The 18,081-nt window shown below is 39.1% G+C and overlaps 1 protein-coding gene across 6 annotated transcripts in view; it reads left to right on the top strand.

The window, feature by feature from the left end:
* Window positions 1-18,081, top strand: part of C4H1orf21 (chromosome 4 C1orf21 homolog) — a 185,379-nt gene that overhangs the window by 77,914 nt on the left and 89,384 nt on the right. For all 6 annotated transcript variants that reach the window (XM_020795104.3, XM_078392346.1, XM_072998129.2 and 3 more), the window contains exon 3: window positions 10,631-10,725. In XM_020795104.3, coding sequence (XP_020650763.1) covers window positions 10,631-10,725 — 95 coding nt within the window. The remainder of the gene's footprint in view (window positions 1-10,630; window positions 10,726-18,081) is intronic.

Genomic DNA, 18,081 nt, shown 5'->3' with positions numbered 1-18,081 from the left:
CATTTACAAATGAATTAAAAATCACTGGTCCAGTGCAGATATTAGGGAGACCCAGTGTTTACATTATATGCAGAAATTCTTCCCCCACCCCCATCTCTGTTCTTTAGCTAGTTACTAGCCCACAAAATTAACTCTTTCTTCTCTCCCTTGAATGAAAACATTGCTCAGTAAATTTTGGGCAGGAGCTTTGTAAAAAACCCCCATGGAAGCCGTAATACATTGAAGAACTGGGGTTGCTATGGCGTCCATGTTGCTGCAAGAAACCTACGTGGTGCTGTACAGAGCTCCTGAGAGGAACTGAGCTAGTTTTCCCTGACTTGATGTTTTGCACTGCAGTTACCTTCAACCCTTGGTAACATGGGCAATGTTAAGGGAGTGTGAGAGTCCAGAACATCTGCAGCTCCCTAGAATGGGGAAGGCTGGACTAAAATCTTTTACAGTAGAACCATTTGCAGTTGGGAGAATTATTAGTTAAATAATAATAATTAATTATTAATTAGTCTAGTTCTTTAAATATTAGGCTTTTTGTGTGCAATGTCTGATCAGTCAGTTAATCAGCTCTGTGTCTGTGAAAATTTTATTATTTCCAGATGCATTTGTTTGGGTTCTTAAGTTGTGGTCAGGGTTTCCATTGTCTTTTCTGTAATGCGTCTCTCTTGGAATGCACATAGTGCTGAAACTTCTTCACACTGCTTCCTCTGCCTTTTCTCCTTCCTTTGTAATTGTTCCAGTAGTACATGCTGATGTGCTCATTCATCACTGAGACTGTTATTAATGAATGCTGTGCTTCTTCATTATGTTGCCATGGTACCTCTGGGTGGTAGAGTTATCTGTTTTCAAATGGAAATCTTTATTTACCTTTATTACTGTTGTTGCTTCAAAATTTCTCTAGAACATATATATACGTAGGTCCCTTTGTGTAATGTTGTTGATTTTTTTCTCTTTTTTGGCCAACCTTTACTTGCTTAACCACTGTCTGCTTTAAAGGCTATTATATCCATTAGAAGACTGTGGAAGGGTACATTATGTGTGCAGTCATAATATGTCTGGCATTTTCTTGCCTCTTTATTGATGATCTGTTCTTATATCCACTGTTTCTGTTTCAGTCTGTTTTATTTTGTAGCAGTGACAAAATACTTCTTGATTTAAAGATTATTCTTGGTGTCTTCTGCTTTTATGTAAAATATTTTACTATGCCCTGTGTTTTGCCTGTGAATTGTCTTTTAAAAGAAAATTGTATCCTAAAAATGCTCCTTTTAAAAGGAGTTGCTTATTTACCACATAAATATTAATAAACAATAATATGAATTTATTTAGCGTTTGGAAGTAACGCAAGGTGCCTCAGACATTATGGCTAAGAGTGCAGACCTGAAGTAGAGGAGATCCAAAATAGGGAATACTGTAATATCAGCGCTTCCAATGTTTCCAAAGCCTTGTTGGCCTCTTTCTCCACAATAGAATTGAGGGAACAGCTGTCTTGTTTGCCTCCCCCCCCTTTAGACTAAACAAAACAAAGTACAGCAACATTTCTTCCAGCAGTGGCAGGGAATTGATGGAGAACAGCCTTGGAGATGGTTAAAATTAATCTCTTTGGGGTACATGGTTGGGGCTACAAAGGAGCTATGAATCTTGATGGTTCATATCCCCTCCCTTCCTGCCCACCAACATTAAACACAATCGCGCTTCTGCCTCCCTGATCAGATGTCCAATATGTGAGGGAGTAGCCATGACAGAAGCTCTGCATGAGCCTGGAGGAAGGTACCCAGTAGGTCAAGGCTTCATTGAAGACTTCAGAGGGGGATATCTAGGGATGGGATCTTGCGATTTTAGGGCCTACAACTCCTGTAATTCTCCATTCTTGAAGTCCTGCCTGACAGATGGACACCTTTCAAACATCTAAATGTGGGTCACTTGGGAGAAAGGCCTCAACTGGAAGGCTTTGAGGCTTAGCTAAGGTTCCTGTTCCTGCCCCAGGGCTAGCTTGGGGCTTCATTTCTGAACAGGAAGCTGTTGAAAATTAGGACGAGCTAAGCCTCAAAGCCTTCTAGTTGGGGCCTTTCTCCCAAGTGAGCCACATTTAGATGTTTGTAAGGTGTCTGCCAGGTAGAAATTCAAAAATGGAGAATTAAGGGATTTGTAGTTCAAAATACCTGGAAATCCCATCCCTGAGGATTTCTGCTTGTTCCTCTGATGCAATCCTGTAGAACTGCAGCTGATATATGTCTGTATTATCATATAACAGGGTGGATTTGATTTGCATCAAATTGATTTAAATCATGATTAAAATAAAAGAATCAGATTTTTTAAACTGTTTTAATAAAAATTGATATTTAAAATTTAAATCATTGGTCAAGTAAATTTTAATCATCAAACAGTTTGATTTTTTAAAAATCACAGATTTTTATCCATCCTGTCATAAGCTTATTGCAAATTGTGGACTAAGGAACTGATATTCAGAGCATGGAGAATCTGGAAATCAACCTAGATATCCTTCAGACAAAGTGATATTTGTACTATGACTTTCCTCTGACTGCCTTTATTAGTTGACATGAAGATCTAGGCTTCTATAAATGCAGAAAGCAGGTGTGTACTTCTCCTGTTGACCCCATTCTTTATTCTTCACTCCTTGTAATCCAGTTGTGGCATCTGTAGCATTCATATTTTTGCTTTTGCAGCTGTCAGTTTTACATCCCCACAATACAGTTTTGCATTGGTGATGCTAGTTATTCCTGCATCTGACTTTTTAGGAGGCCAGTGTTACTGTTTACATAAGGTGGGTGCCAAGTTTAGGGTGAATTGCCTGTCTAAGGCAGAATCAATGTGATGAATAGCCTGTGATAGTTGCCAAATAAAACAATCCTTGTGCTCCTATTCCAGCCAGCAGTAATATGTTTTGAAAGAACTGTAGGATGTGATGCCATTGCAAGTAGAATTTCTCTGCCTTTGTTACAATTTCAGTTGCCACTATTTACAAGCATGGAGAAATTCTCAAATGCTTTCAAATTATTAGATCTGGCCTAGCAGGGGGAAAAAAGAGGAAGTTATGCAAAGCTGCTTGTAGAGTTTACTACAGAATTTAGCTAGGGATTGTCCAGGTTAGAATTTCTGCATGTCACTCTATATTATAATCTTCCTGTGAGTCTCTGGAAGCTGACCATTGTTGGAAATATTCTTGACCTGATCCCGCAAGTGACTGCCTGTGACTAATTCGTTATATGTTAAAAATTGTGTTCTATATATTTTATGCTCCTTGAGTTGAATGAAAATATGGGAAATAAATTTACATATTTAATGGGAAAGTGATTAAGGAAATTGCATTCCAAGCTGTTGTAGAATGGAGCCAGAACATTTCCAGAAATGTAATTTATTTAATCTGAGCAAGGGGGATTTTTCAAGTCCAGAAGTCATCTAATAACCTTGCATAGAATACTTCAGGTATGGAAATAGTTCACCTCTCAAGTACCAAAATGAGAGATTTTAGTCCCCCCAGATATATGTTTTATTATAGAATTCAGAACTAGGCTTAGATATTTATCACCTCAACAGTTGTAAATTACCTGAATTCCAACCTCTTGCCATGTATGTGTATATACATGTGTGTATGTGTGTAAAAGTTGGAACCACCCTATGGTGATCCTAATAGGGCTTTCAGTGTAAGTGAGATATCTAAGGAGTGGTTTTAACAGCTCCCCCAGTTAGTTTCCATGGCCAAATGGTGATTTGAATCCTGTTCTCTAGATTGGCAAAAATGGGAACATGCCCAGGAATTTTCATTAGGGTCAGGAAATACTGTAATGCATACTTAATTCAAGTTGTTTTTTTATCCTGGAACTTGAGGGTTAAAATATGAAAGTATTTTTGAGCCTCCACCTTCTTGTCAAAGATGATTAGTTTGATTAAATCTTTACAATTTTTAAATAAAACAGATACAAGTGTATATAATGTGGAGAAGGCCTGGATCTCCAAAGATCATCTATTGATGAATCTCATTTTAAAATGGTAGAAAGCACACGTAATAATGATCAGCTATAAAACAAAGTAACAAGAAATCCTCTCTCCTGATCTTGCTATTGTAAGAATAACAATAGAAATCAGGATATGTAGAAATCAGAATAACAGAAAGGATACCACCTATAGGTAAAGGTTCCCCTTGACAATTTTTGTCCAGTTGTGTTCGACTCTAGGGGGTGGTGCTCATCCCCGTTTCCAAGCCATAGAGCCAGCGTTTGTCCAAAGACAATCTTCCGTGGTCACATGGCCAGTGCGACGTAGACACGGAACGCTGTTACCTTCCCACCGAAGTGGTCCCTATTTATCTACTTGCATTTGCATGCTTTCGAACCGCTAGGTTGGCGGGAGCTGGGACAAGCGACAGGAGCTCACTCTGTCGCGTGGATTCGATCTTACGACTGCTTGGTCTTCTGACCCTGCAGCACAGGCTTCTGCGGTTTAGCCCGCAGCGCCACCACATCCCCTATACCAGTGGTTCTTAACCTTTGTTACTCGGATGTTTTTGAACTGCAACTCCCAGAAGCCCCAGCCAGCACAGTTGGTGGTGAAGGCTTCTGGGAGTTGCAGTTCAAAACTCCTGAGTAACCCAAGGTTAAGAACCAGTGTCCTATACCACCTACACTGAGATATTAATGACTCCAGGGAATATTTTACTATAGTCAGATTTTTCAAAATAATAGACAGTAAATTGTCCTTGTTTGACACTGTTTTACTACAGTCCCAGCCTTAATTTAGTAATTATTTCAACTGCGTAATAATAGGCATTTATATAAAATCATTTCCAAATCCTGGAATATGAAAAAATAGCAGCACATCCCTCAGTTATCATATGTTTGATTAAATAATAGGTTTGTAGAATCACTAATCATTTGATCAATCTTCAGTTTCATGTATCCTAATTTTGACAGCAAATTCAGCAAGACAGTCGATTTCCTTTATTTCATTCTTAACCCCTGCATTTAATTCAAGGAACCGTTAACTCCTAAATAAAAGGAGAAATGCAAGAAATAATGATTTACTGCACAGATATAGTTGTCTGTCTAAAAATTCAAGAAATCTGCCACCTAAAGCCCTATATGATATAAACTGATATCTTAATGCAAAGAATCTTACCCTCAGGATCAGTTGCTTACTACTTGAACAGGAGTCAAGTGTGAGAATTACTGGACTTGCTAGTGAACAAAAATAAGAGATTTTTTAAAAATTATGTTGTGTACTTAATGCCATGAAAGGAGGTTGCAGATACATATTTCAGAACCTACAACAACCATAAATACTGTACATATTTCATCAGAAAGTTGTCCTGTGTAAATATGGTATACGTGAAATGGCTTGCTTTAACAACTCTATGAAATCTCAGAGATGGGAATTTCAGTTCTGTGACAGAAGTATCGGCTGGGAAAGGAATTCAGCAGAACTTTTCCATGATGTACTTGTTCACAACACATACTTTTTGCAGTTTTCTTGCCCATATTGACTCCACCTTCAGTAATACTGTGTTCATTGACTGTCAGCGTCTGAAAGCATGTACTTCCAGAGAGAAATAAGGGCTTGTCTGCTTCTACACAAAGTTTTAGAGGACCAGTAACTAAGGTTGCCACTCTAAAAGGACCCGCATCACTCCATGAAAATTATTGAAGGCATACCCGCAATGTTCCCTCTGATTTTCCACCAGCTCTGAGCGGAAACCTCACCCCATGTGCACCAAGTTCCGGCCATGGCCGGAACAAATGAGCAGGTGCGTGGCACAAATGCAATGCTGCACAGCTGCACAACTTAGAGGGAACGTTGCATACCTGAGGATTTTAATAGGGTTTCCAAGAATTTCAAATACTGTATCATGTTGAGAGAGAAAAAGGTCCAGAAATAGCTGCAGGGTTGGAAAATAAGGCTAACCAATGGTTATTTCTCATCTTACACTGCTGTCTGAGAACAGTAGTTTTTTTTTTCTGACAGTGTCTTCTAGACAAGAGAGACAGAAATAATCTTATTTAGCTTATGGAAACCCATACAGCTGAACCTTGAATCTAAGAACTGCTCAATGCTATCTGTTTTGGCCAGTGTCCTATTGCTGAAGTATGAAGCAGAAAGGCATCCGTGTAAGCCTTACTCCCTGCAGTAGCAGGCTTCCCATTTCATACCTTTCCTTTCTCCTGATGGATAGCAGGAAACTTGCCAGACCAGACAGAATACTTACACAATTGACCTTTCTTTCTGCAGTTCTACAGTAGGATACTAGCCTGCATGAATACATTGACTGAAATTTGCATAACAATACGAAGCTGTGGAAGCAGTAGAAGAAATCATGGCGGGGTGGAAGTAATACAGTATTCACAAACTCTTCCATAGGCATGTTGTACAACAATCCTGACATGAACTACACAATCTATTGCAGTGAGAACTGTGCATTCATTTGCACAATGCTGGCTTCCTGGACATATGACCCAGCATACATCTGCATGCGTTACTTTATGCTTGAACTCGATTTCAGTCAGTATATAATAATATAGAATAAGAATTGATTATCCTTATATCGTAATGACAGCTTAAAGCTATGACCCATTTTAAATTAAAATTATTATGTAGTGTTTCCTTAAACAATATATCAATAAAAATAATTAGATTTTAAAAATTCAATTTTAAAAATCCAGTTTTTGATTTTAAAAAATTGATCTGTGCTTTAAGACATGGATTATGTTGACACTGATACATCTGGTTTGCCCCTCAAATGGTAATTATGAAAATCAAATTTAGGTTCTGAGCTTCCAAAAGCATTTGGCTGACCAATGTTGAAAGTAAAATACCGAAGTAGATTCTCCATTGAGGCAGTTCTCTATTTAAACTCAAATTTTGACACATTGCTTGTTAAGTGAAAGATGTGAAATATGTTTATGTGACACGAAGTTGGAACATCTATTTTCTGACATATATGCATTACATGCTATATGCAGCTACTGCTACCTATTCTCTCCCCTCCCCCCCCCCGGTAACAATGCAATACAGTTGTAAAGGAGCTGTTAGCACTTTGTGAAAGTACACCATGTTACCAATTGCTGAATTGGTAGGAACACTGCATTATATTGAAAACGTGGTCCTGTGACTACTTAACATTGGATTTGTTTAATAATGACAATCTTTTAGTGAACTCATATGTTTCCATGCAGGCCTACCAAGAAAAAACAGAAAAACACACAGAGATCCTTTGTTCTTTTGACACTCGGTTGAATTATCAGAGTAGCCATCGATTGCAGGTGTCTGGATTTGAGCTATAGAAGTGGCTATTGAACTCATAAAGCTCAATTCTTCAATCCAAAGAGCACTGGATCAGTTCCAAGAAAGATTCTTTATCCTTGCTATGATTCATCTTACACTGCTCGAGGGTCATAATTAGTCACATGTTTCTCTTAACACTGGCAGTCAAAATACCTAGAAGACACTTCTGTTTTCTGAGCAAAAGATTGAAGAATTTCAAGTGTTTTAAACTACCTCTAGCAAGTGATTTTTCATTTTGGCAACACACATTTTAAACTTCTTTTCCGATAGCATGACAAAAGAAAAATCTTTGTGGTTCAGCAGAAGACTCCTGGACTTATGAAAGAGCATTTGACATTAATGTTTGGGAAACAGAAGAAGGGAATGCATTCTTAACATAATGTTTGTTAAGGAAACAATGGCTTCTCTCTTCCGGTGTGTAGATTTCCCTCTTTCAGCCCCTTATTAGTTGTATCCAGTGTTACCCATGTTTAAGGCGATTTTTTAATGTCTTGTAAAATTAGTATTTACAACCCACTCATAACAGGAAAATCTTGCAAGTAGCAGTGAAAAGTATAAAAGATTATCTTGACTTTCTGCTCAGTACTAAATAAGTCCATCTCACTTTGTCAGCAAAGCTGTTACCTGTTGGGGGCATCAATTTAGTGGAAAGGCATGCATTCAGTTTTGAAAAACTAAATAAATGCTGAATAGTTTGTATAATAGTGGTTGTATGGCCAAATTTGAAAGCATGTTAGTACTCACTTTGATTGGCCAGACTATGCATGATGTTTGACACATACAGTAGTTTGCTCTTGTATAGCTTAAAAACAGAGTACGCATAGAGTACTGTATATATCACCCATTGGGAGTGTGGCATGGAGGAAGAAACTGTTGAGCCTTTATGGTCAACATAGGATTGATTAGACATCTCTCCCGTACTTCCTGTTCAAATGGAAGGCACTTCCCACGGCAGAGGATCAAAGCCAACCTTCCTTTAATGCCATGATCTTGATCTGTCTCCCTACCATCATATATTGTTCTCCAAAAAATGTATCAGCTGCACAGAGAAAAAATGACATCTGTCCTGAATAATGCCTTGGCCTTTTGTCCCTCGAATCTCTCCAAGCTTTGCAATACACAATTATCTGTTTCAAACTATGTTATTCATCTGATGCAGTTACACAATTGTATCTGTTATGTTCACTGTATTTTCTGTTAGTCAAACACAATAGCAAATGCCTAAAGAAGAATCCTTAGTGGCCGCTAATGATGGGCAAATCAAGTTTCTGTTCCTCAAACTTGGCATATGTTGGTAAATTCATATTAAAAATGTACTGAAGTGAAATTCTTACGCATCCCTTCGGTATGTCAACTTTTTTTTCTTTTGTGTTAGGTGTTTTCAAATTCTGTTGAATTCTGACACAAAAAGAAATTGGAATGAAATTCTTGCCCATCCCTAGTGACTACTCTCAAATTTTTAATCACACATCCAATTCTGGAATCAGCTTGGAGAGATTTTAACTATATCACATGTGTGCTGTTTTTTGTTAGGTTTGTTTGTTTGTTTGTTTTGCATGGTAGTAAAGAAGTGCACTAGGAACATCTAAACTTTGCTCCTAAGACCCAGAATAAGGATCCTGGACAACAGGTCTTACACGAGCACACAGTTTGTATACTTGGATAACCAGATGAATTTTATTAATTTTGTTAATGCAGCCTAGTTTTGGATTCCAAGCCCATGTCATAACTGTATCATAGCTCAGTCCAGATGCTGCCTGCCCAGTTATTTCAGACTTCCAAGCAGGGGAACATTAAGCCAAACTCCTCTTTTGCTTTCTCCAAAATCTCTTAGAAAACTGAGATTCCTGCTTGTGAGGAGAGCTTACACATGAGCCAGAACCTCAGCTTGGCAGACACATCCATCTCTGAGTGCAGAAGAGAGGTTCTTTGCTGCTTGCACATTGGAGAGAACTAAAGTAATGTTTGAATGGGGCTAAAGATATTCGGGCTTATTCTGTGCATAATGCTGCGGCTGAAATCCTGTTGAGCAGTTGTGCATGTGCAATAGGGATGATATCAGCAGCTGCAAATCATGGCTGATTAAAGGAACAATGCTATGAAGTCACATGCACCCCAAAATCTCCAAGAGAGGCTCTAAATGAGGAGTGATTAGCCACTGCTGACTACATCATCACTACTGCCCATGTGGAAATGAGCTTCAGGACAGCCCATTAATGTGTATGCAGTGCACACCTGTGTTGTCATACTTTTAGGAAGTATTTTGGTTTTGCTTCTCTGAAAAACAAGATGTCATCAGTAGACATGACTGCCTTCCTGACCCCTCCCTCTCCAGATTATTTATGAACAAACTAAAAAGCATCAGGAATCCAGAGTCTTCCTTCCCATGTGAGGCTTGTACTCTTGCATATTCCTCAAAAGCTTCTCAGAACCTTGGGGACACCCTTCCCAGTGGCCAACAATCAAGTTCTTTTCTAGAGAAAAAAAATTATCTGGAATTTTTCAGATAGTGCCCGCCAGGCAACAACTGAATAGTTCTCACTGTTCTAAAAAAGAGTGGAGATTTTCTGTGGTTTCCCTGCCTCTTTTCTTTCCATGTCTTTCTTCTTTGTCCTACATCATGCGCCTAGCTGGGTTGGAGACCAGTTAGGCAAAGGTCGTCTGCCAGGTAGGCCTGGCCTCATGGGATTTTTCCTCACCGACTGTTTTGATTTTGGCTTCTGCAAGCCTCTTAAGCCACACTGCTCAAACTAGGTTGGCAGACCTTGCTTTTTCAGGTGCTTTGAAAGCTTTGCCCAGGCTTAAAGTTCCCTTGGCCTGAGAGGGAAGCAGAATCACTGGGACTACTTCGTTTTGTTTTGTTTTGCAGGTTTGTAGTGCATTGCCCTAGCCTTCTTAACTGCCTGCTCTCTAACCGGTTACAGATTGGTGAGAGCATCTCCCATGGAGACCTGTATTAGCTAGCGAGCTACAATTGGTCTAGCTTTTTGAAGCTACATTTCCATGGCATACATTATTTTTGCGTGTTGCAGATATTTCAGTGGTTGCCCAGTTTAGTTCCATAAAATGTACCTATTCATTTGTAATCTAAGATGCAGTCCTTGGTGATATCTGAAAGTGCTCTTAACATACTGGTGCACTTAAAAGTCATGTGCTTTTTCCCCAAGACTGGATTCTAGCCCTTTGGGACAGCACAGGAGAAGAATGTCTAAACAGCTGCTTTGCATTACGAAATGCTCATTGGTTTGGCCTCCCCAGTTCTTCACCCATCTGCATTTTCATTTGCTGGCTTCACCAAGTTTTCTAATTGTTCTTACGTGCGTTTTGTTTCTGTCTTGATCCTCAGATGAGTATAGGATCAAACCTGTGGAAGAAGTCAAATACATGAAAAATGGAGGAGAAGAGGATCAGAAAATAGCTGCCAGAAACCAGGAAAACTTGGTAAGGGTTGAACATTATTATTTAACAACTTGGACACTGCTGCTCTGTATCTGTAATGAAATATAAAGTATGTAGAACACTTAGTGCACTGGAGAAGAGCTGTCTTGAAAATGCTGCAGCTATTTATAGCTCACAGGGAAAGTGCAAAACTCTATCTTCCCTGGTTGTCTTTATGAATTATCCCACCCTTACTAGTGTGAAGTGTGCTCCGATAGAATGGGCATTTGTATTCAGCCCCTTTGCAAGTTGTAATACAGCTTGGCTCCTGATGAATGTGTTTGTGCTCAAAGGAGCTGTTAGCAATGCAGGAATTTACTGCCTTTCAGGAAGAAACTACATACTTCCAAGTACATGTCTATCATTATTTACTCTCCACATTGTATAGTTAGATATTTGAAGATATATAATGTGTTCACAGTAGAAAATATTGAAAGAATCAGTGTATTAGTAATTGGTTGCAGATAATAGTTAATTTCTTAGTTTGGGCTTTATGGCTTGTGTTATTCTCTTTTTAATCCCCAGTTACATATTGTTGGGCTTCCATGTATCCTGAAATTCTGTGGCACAGTAGAAACAATGCAGAGTTAATGTATTCTTGAAGGCTTTCACAGCCGGGATCCGATGGTTATTGTGGGTTTTTTGGGTTCTTTGGACGTGTTCTGAAGGTTGTTCTTCCTGATATTTCGCCAGTCTCTGTGGCCGGCATCTTCAGAGGACTGGAGTAGGAACTCTGTCCATGCTCTGTTGCATTAGGAAGCAGAGTTACACTTCCTAATGTTTTTAGCTGCAAATAGGTACATGGCCAATGCTTTCTGCTATTTCAGGAGCCAGAGAAGTAATTATTTGGGAATGGAATACCAAGTGCCCCCTCCTTAGTACTACAAAAAGTAGAATAATCACACAAAACGGGAACACTTAATGTAGTGTAACTTACATAAACAGCCAGTCTTTCATGGTGCACAATTTGAATGGCAAGATAATCAGTTTTGCATTCAGTTTCCAAAAGCAAATACAAAAAAGCAAAGTATGCAGCTTTTTTTTTGAGGTTTTGCACATTTCTTTTTTTTAATTTTAATTTTTATTTTCACAGAAAAAGAGAAGGAAAAAAAATAAGGGAAAAAGAAAAAAGAAAAAACTAACTCCTCAAATTAAACTATCCCCTTCCCCCTTTGGAGTCAGAGATTCCAGCCTCGTTAACCCCTCTGCTCCCCCAATTTCATTTCCAGTATATACTGAGTAGATATACATACATCATAAACTTTGCCCTACACTCCTGTCTTCTTCTGAGCCCAAGAGTATATTAGTTCCCAGCTTTGTTTTACATAGTCTCTTGGTTGTTCCTGTAGTACTTCTGATAGAGTGTCCAGTTCTGCTGTATCCCATAACTTCTTTAACAACTCTTCCATCGTTGGGGTCTCTTCGATTTTCCATTTTGGGGCCCAGAGTAGTCTGGCTGCTGTGAGTATATACATAAGACAACGCTTCAATTTATTATCATTAGTTCCTGATATGACATTCAGTAATGCCATTTCAGGTTTTACATCTATTTTCTGCTGGGTAATTTCTTTTGCTAAGTCCCATACCTGTGTCCAATAATTTTTGACCTTTTCGCATGTCCACCACATATGATAATAAGTTCCTGCATTTTTTTACACTTCCAAAGCAAAGTATGCAGCTTTTATACCTCCCTTTTGTTTCAAAGAGATCAAACTATCGGACCAGGGATTGCCCTCTGTTTTTAATTTTATTTGCTGATCCATTTACCAAATGAAGAGCCATGTGGCACAGTGGTTAAACTGCTGTACTGCAGCCAAAACTGTGCTCACAACTTGGGGTTCAATCCCAGATAACAGGCTGATGCTTGACTCAGCCTTCCATCCTTCCAAGGTCAGTAAAATGAGTACCCAGGTTCCTGGGTGGGGGGCGGGGGGACAATGTATAGTCTGCATAATTAACTTGTAAACCTCCCAGAGGGTGCTTTAAGTGTTATGAAGCAATATATAAGCAACATGCCTTGCTTTTTTTGCCTTCAGTTTTTGCCAATGTTTAGTTTATACATACCAGTCAAAATCCTGCAAGCACTCTCTGCTGACCAGCTTTAACTCCACATGAATTTGACCAAATTAGATGATATTTCTTAATCAGTGTAACTTGCCAGTTCAAGCAGTTGGTTACCAAAAGACAAAAACAATCATAAATTGTAAAAATGCTGCTGATAGTGCCACCCATGTTTCAAGGAACCTTGGCAACTATTATTGATCTTTACATTAAGTAACCCATAATAAATGGCTGTAAACCCCACCTTAAAAAAGGAAATATTTTAGTTCAACTTTTCAGGTTTATCTTGACTAGGAAAAAGAGGTGGGAATGGTCTAATTTGCTCTCCAGGAATTGAGGCCGATGTGTGATTTCTATGAGAAGCATGTGTGGTGTTCTTTTATAGTTATATCATCTGTGATGGTGACCCATTAAAAATAAGTTGATACCATATTCTCTGTAATTACTGCTTTTATTGTTGGGATATGGTTGTTTATTAAGCTTACTGGTTTTATTTGTTAAGCAACACAATTGTTGACCCTTGTCTATCATCAGATTTTGTACTGTTTTGCAGATTTTAGTGCAGGAGTGGGCAATGTACAGTGCTCCAGATATTGCTAAACTGCTACTCCCATTATTTCGCATCCTTGCCCATACTGATTAGGATTGATGGAGTTGCAGTCCAGCACTATATGGAAAGTCATGTGGTCTCCAGATCTGCTATGGCAAGAGTCTGTTTATCTTTTTCTATAAGAAATAAAATACAATTAAGTTCATTGCTGTTGTGCAAAAATTGTATAAAGAAATAAAGCAAAAGCAAAGTAACAAAGAAAAAGAACAATGCAGTAGTAATGACAACTACCAGAAAGGAGAGGGTGAGGATTTTTTTTAAAACAGCATAAACTTCAGTGAAGGTGACCACATGTCCAGTTTAGTATCCATACTCAGTTGCCACCAATATGTCACACGATCAGGTATCAAAAGAGCAATGTGGTCCTCTACTGATTGAGTAGTAGAAGGTGGCTTTCTGTCTTTCCAGAATTATAGCATGAGTTGTTCAGCCGCTATAAGAGCATGGAGAACTTCATTTCCTTTGATTGTTGGCTACCTTCTATCAAACGGACAAAAAATTTAACAAAATGTGCTAAATCTACCAGATGTAGAAATTGTTCCATTACAATGTTAATGTGTATAACTGCCCCTCAGAATAATCTAGGCCTGGATGTAACAGGGTATATGTTTGAGACAGGGATGGGGGCTCATGTCTTACAACTCATGGTCAAGTTAGACTTAAGTCACACTGGCAACTTGACTCATACTTGACTCATGATTTTTTTCTTCTTCTTCAATAACTTGGACTTGACTTGCTAATCAGAACTCATCCACCCCTCCCTTTTTTCCAGGGGAAAAAAGCTTGTTTTTAATAGGGACTTAAACTTGGGGCTTGGGACCAATGACTCTGACTCAGACATGGGACTTGGTACCAAAGACTCGAACTTGGGACTGTGACCCCCCAGAGACTTGCCGACTTCCCTAGTTTTGAGATGTGCCAAGTATATTACATTGCCAGTACTTAGCATATTTACCCAAGCCTTCCCCAAAAAGCTCTTGTCGTGTCTAGTAGACATCGTTTTGGTGAATAAGCTGCAGTTTAGGTCCACAGATAGTTAGAATGGGCATATTATGCAGCACTTCTGGTATTTCTGTCATTTTAAGAAGGGCAGCAAAAAGTGATTTTATTCCAGCAGGCTTGGGAGATTTGCTGCTGCTGCTTGTGTGTTGTTGCCGTGGGCTTGTAGGCTTGTAGTTGCTGGTGCTATTACCTTATTCAGCATTATTGTCAAATAGCTCACAAATACATTATATTCACAGTGACAGTTATGATTGATTGATTGCCTGCCCCTATCTAAACTATCACTCAAAGAAAATGGATGCCCTTCCTTGATAAGAAAAGCAGGACTATTTCTGATACCACTCAGACTTAAGAAGTACAGGGAAGCTGGCAAGAGGTTTCCTGGATGTTGTGTGGAGCATTAGAAGTATTATGAATATCGTCAGATTTCTTGTTTCTCCCTGCTTCATAGAAGCATTACCATAACTCTCATTCTCCTAATCTCCGGAGCAGATAAGGAGTATATTCTGTCCCACCCTGCTCCCCCCCCCCCCGAGAATTGTCTTTGTTCTTGAACTTCTAATTTCATAAAACTTGTCTTCTCTCTTTGGAAATGAGTTGGCCCTGAGAGCAGCCAATGTTTTGTTCTTGATATTAAAATCTGTGAGTTACTTTGTATTAGACATTTCAGTGTTCAATAAAATAAAATAAAATGTATTAAAATAAATAAATAACTTCTAGAAGAAGCTAGCACCTTGGCTGGAAATGCTCTTTTTAGAAATACACAGACATGAGACTACTATAAATAAGGTGTTGTACCAGTTTGTGAAGGAAAGGAGGAAAGTGAGCCATCCTCACCCATAGAGACACCAAAGGAGAGGAGAAAGGGAAGATAGAGATCTGTCTGGTAGAAGGAGAGGGAGGAGAAGGGGAGGAGCTAAAAACATCAGTATGGGAGGAAAGTATGGTGCCTCGACTTATGAACATCTCTAGATGCAAAAAAAATGAGATATGAAAAGCTCCGGAGGCAAAATATTGCTTCGACTTGCAGCCGGAGCTTCGAGTTACAAGGAAAAAAAACATGGAGGAGGTGGGGAAAGCACGAAATTTGAACTTTCAGTTGACCGTTGGCCAGCGAAGAGGCTGTTTGTCTGCTCCCTCACTCATCCCAGTGGTTAGAGAGTGGATAGGGAGAGAGTCTTCAGACTGCCTGGTACTGCCTGGTATTGCCTGGTACTGTACAGTACTGCCTGGTATGTACTGTACGGACTGTATTTTTTTTTACTTTTATTTTATTTTTATATTTTTTTATTTTTGACTTTTTTTTAAAACAGAGAGACTGCCTGTTCTGGGTGAGTACATACACTGTACAGTAGTTACTGTACTGTACAGGGTTTTTTGCAGCTTGGTGGAGGGTAGTGCTAGGTGAGGGGTTATGTTTCTGTGCCCTGATGGGTCTTGCAGTGTGGATTTAAAATGTGAAAAGTAGACTGTAATATCAAATTTAAATTAAATGTGAAAATTAGACTGTAATTTTAAAACGTAAAATTTATTTATCTATTTTTGCATTCTCTGGCTTCTAGGGTTTGTGTACTGGGACCTCTCTGTTGTTTGAAAATGTGTGGGTTTAAAATGTGACTCTAAAGTCTTGTTTTTTTCTTTAGGGATCTGTTTGCTGTAATAATGGTTGCTGGCTGTTGATGCAGGCAGGCTGTAAAATGCAGTTTAGACTCTTTGTGATGAGGAGTTCTGTGCTGGAATAATGCTTGTTGGATTCTGTGGCTTCTAGGGTTTGTGTACTGTAACCTCTCTGTCTCTTTAAATTGGCTTGGCTTTAAAAGGGGCTTGTTTTTAAAGGTGTTCTGTTTAGAAGGTGTTCCCTCCCTCCTTCCCTCCTTTCCTGCCCTTTTTTTTGACCTAAGTTCATCTTAGGTCAAAAGAAGAAAAATTCTCCCCCTAGTGATGGAGTACGGATTAACCGGTTTTGCATTAGTTCCAATTTGAACTACAGTAATGCTTCCACTTAAGAACGGCGCCTCTACATAAGAATGAAAAACAGCCCGAATGGATTAAATGGCTTTCAATGCATTCCTATGGGAATGGTGATTTGGCTTACGAAAATTTCAAGATGCGACCACCATTCCAATACGGATTAATTTCGTAAGTCGAGGCACCACTGTATAAAAGATCAAGGAGAGAGGAGATTAGGCAGTAGATTTGAGAATGAAAGAGCAGATTCAAAGTATGGGAGGATGCGTGGTCTTTTGAAAGACTTTCCTAACCTAAAGGTTGGTGGGTTGTTACCAGACCCGGAGGTGAAAAGAGGAGAGACAACATCTGAAACTCAAGAATGGGCAGTGATTGTTTTCCCGCAGGGACAGGGAGGTGGAAGGAAGGTGATCTGGCTGCATCAGACGTGCAACAAGCCACCGAAAAAGGGAGACTGGGCTTGACACCCATGTTGCGACACCATTTGCACGGTACGGAGTGCCCCTCAGTGGAATCCCACGGATCAGGAGAGTTTTGGTCCAGCCCCTCAGTGAGTTAATTTTCAAGAAGAACTATCCTCATCTAGCTATGGACCTTTGCTTGATTTGTCTTACTATGATCCGATTGCGGTGGTTGTTGAAACACTGAGGGCTAATAAAGTCGAAGTTGTAAACAGTAAGGACAAGTCTCAGCTGTTATTTCCCGCCAAAGCTAAGGAACTGCCGCAACTTTCAAATGAACCCAATCACACAGTTATAAATACTTATTTATCTTTAGTTCAGAAGGAACTCAATGTTTTAATTTGATAACATGCATTAAGTTCAGAGAAATGCCATCATAATATCTTGTTTACAACAACATTGGCTTAATTGAAATGTCATGAGAAAGTGGATTCATGAAAGTTCACATTAAAATATTGCAGTCTTTAAGGTGCCACATCATTTTTGTCTTGTTTATTTTTTTCCTGTTTTTTCTTGATATGCTAGCACAGACTTAACACGACTTCCTCTTCTGAATTTACTTCCATGGGAAATGTTATCTCTAAGAAATTTAAAATATGATTCCTTATACATTGGTGTAATTTGACATTTGTCTCTCCCACAGAGGCCATGGTGGTTTGTTGTGTGCTCTTTGTATTAACTTATTTTGAAACCCATAATGATATAGTTTGAACTATCTGTCTGAGAGCTTCATTGAGTCACTGAGCTTTGTTTGAGTGATAAGTTATGGATTATGCTTGTGTATGATCTATTATCTCTTTAAATATAATCAGGTAGAATAAAGCTGGTTATACTCTATAAACAGCAGCTTCACAATCAGCCTGTGGTCCCATCATGGCACTAGGCATCAGGAGTGTGTCCACATGATACTGCACAAGTGCCATCAGAAAATGCACATCAAAAAAGCAGATTGAATTATTGCAATGCCTAGTATCTGAAACAGATTCCTGAACAGAAATTTGAGATCAACCTTAGAGATCAAAGAGAATCAAAGTGAGTGACATGGTTTTAGACAACAGAAGGGCTAAAGCTTAGAACGAGTTCAGGTTTTCAGCAGAAGTTAGAAATAACAAAAAGATGTTCTCCCCCCCCCCCCCAAAAAAAACCCTGTGCTTGGAGCAGGAGAGAACAAAAAGGAGTAGGTGAGTGGTGTGGAGAGAATGGAGAAATAGTAATGGGTGACAGAAGGCAGAACTGCTGATGACCAACAAAACTATC

This window comes from Pogona vitticeps, chromosome 4, assembly GCF_051106095.1.
Source record: "Pogona vitticeps strain Pit_001003342236 chromosome 4, PviZW2.1, whole genome shotgun sequence".
Classification (NCBI taxonomy): Eukaryota; Metazoa; Chordata; class Lepidosauria; order Squamata; family Agamidae; genus Pogona; species Pogona vitticeps.
The sequence above is the reverse complement of the archived record's forward strand: the minus strand, read 5'-3'. Positions and strand labels throughout refer to the sequence as shown.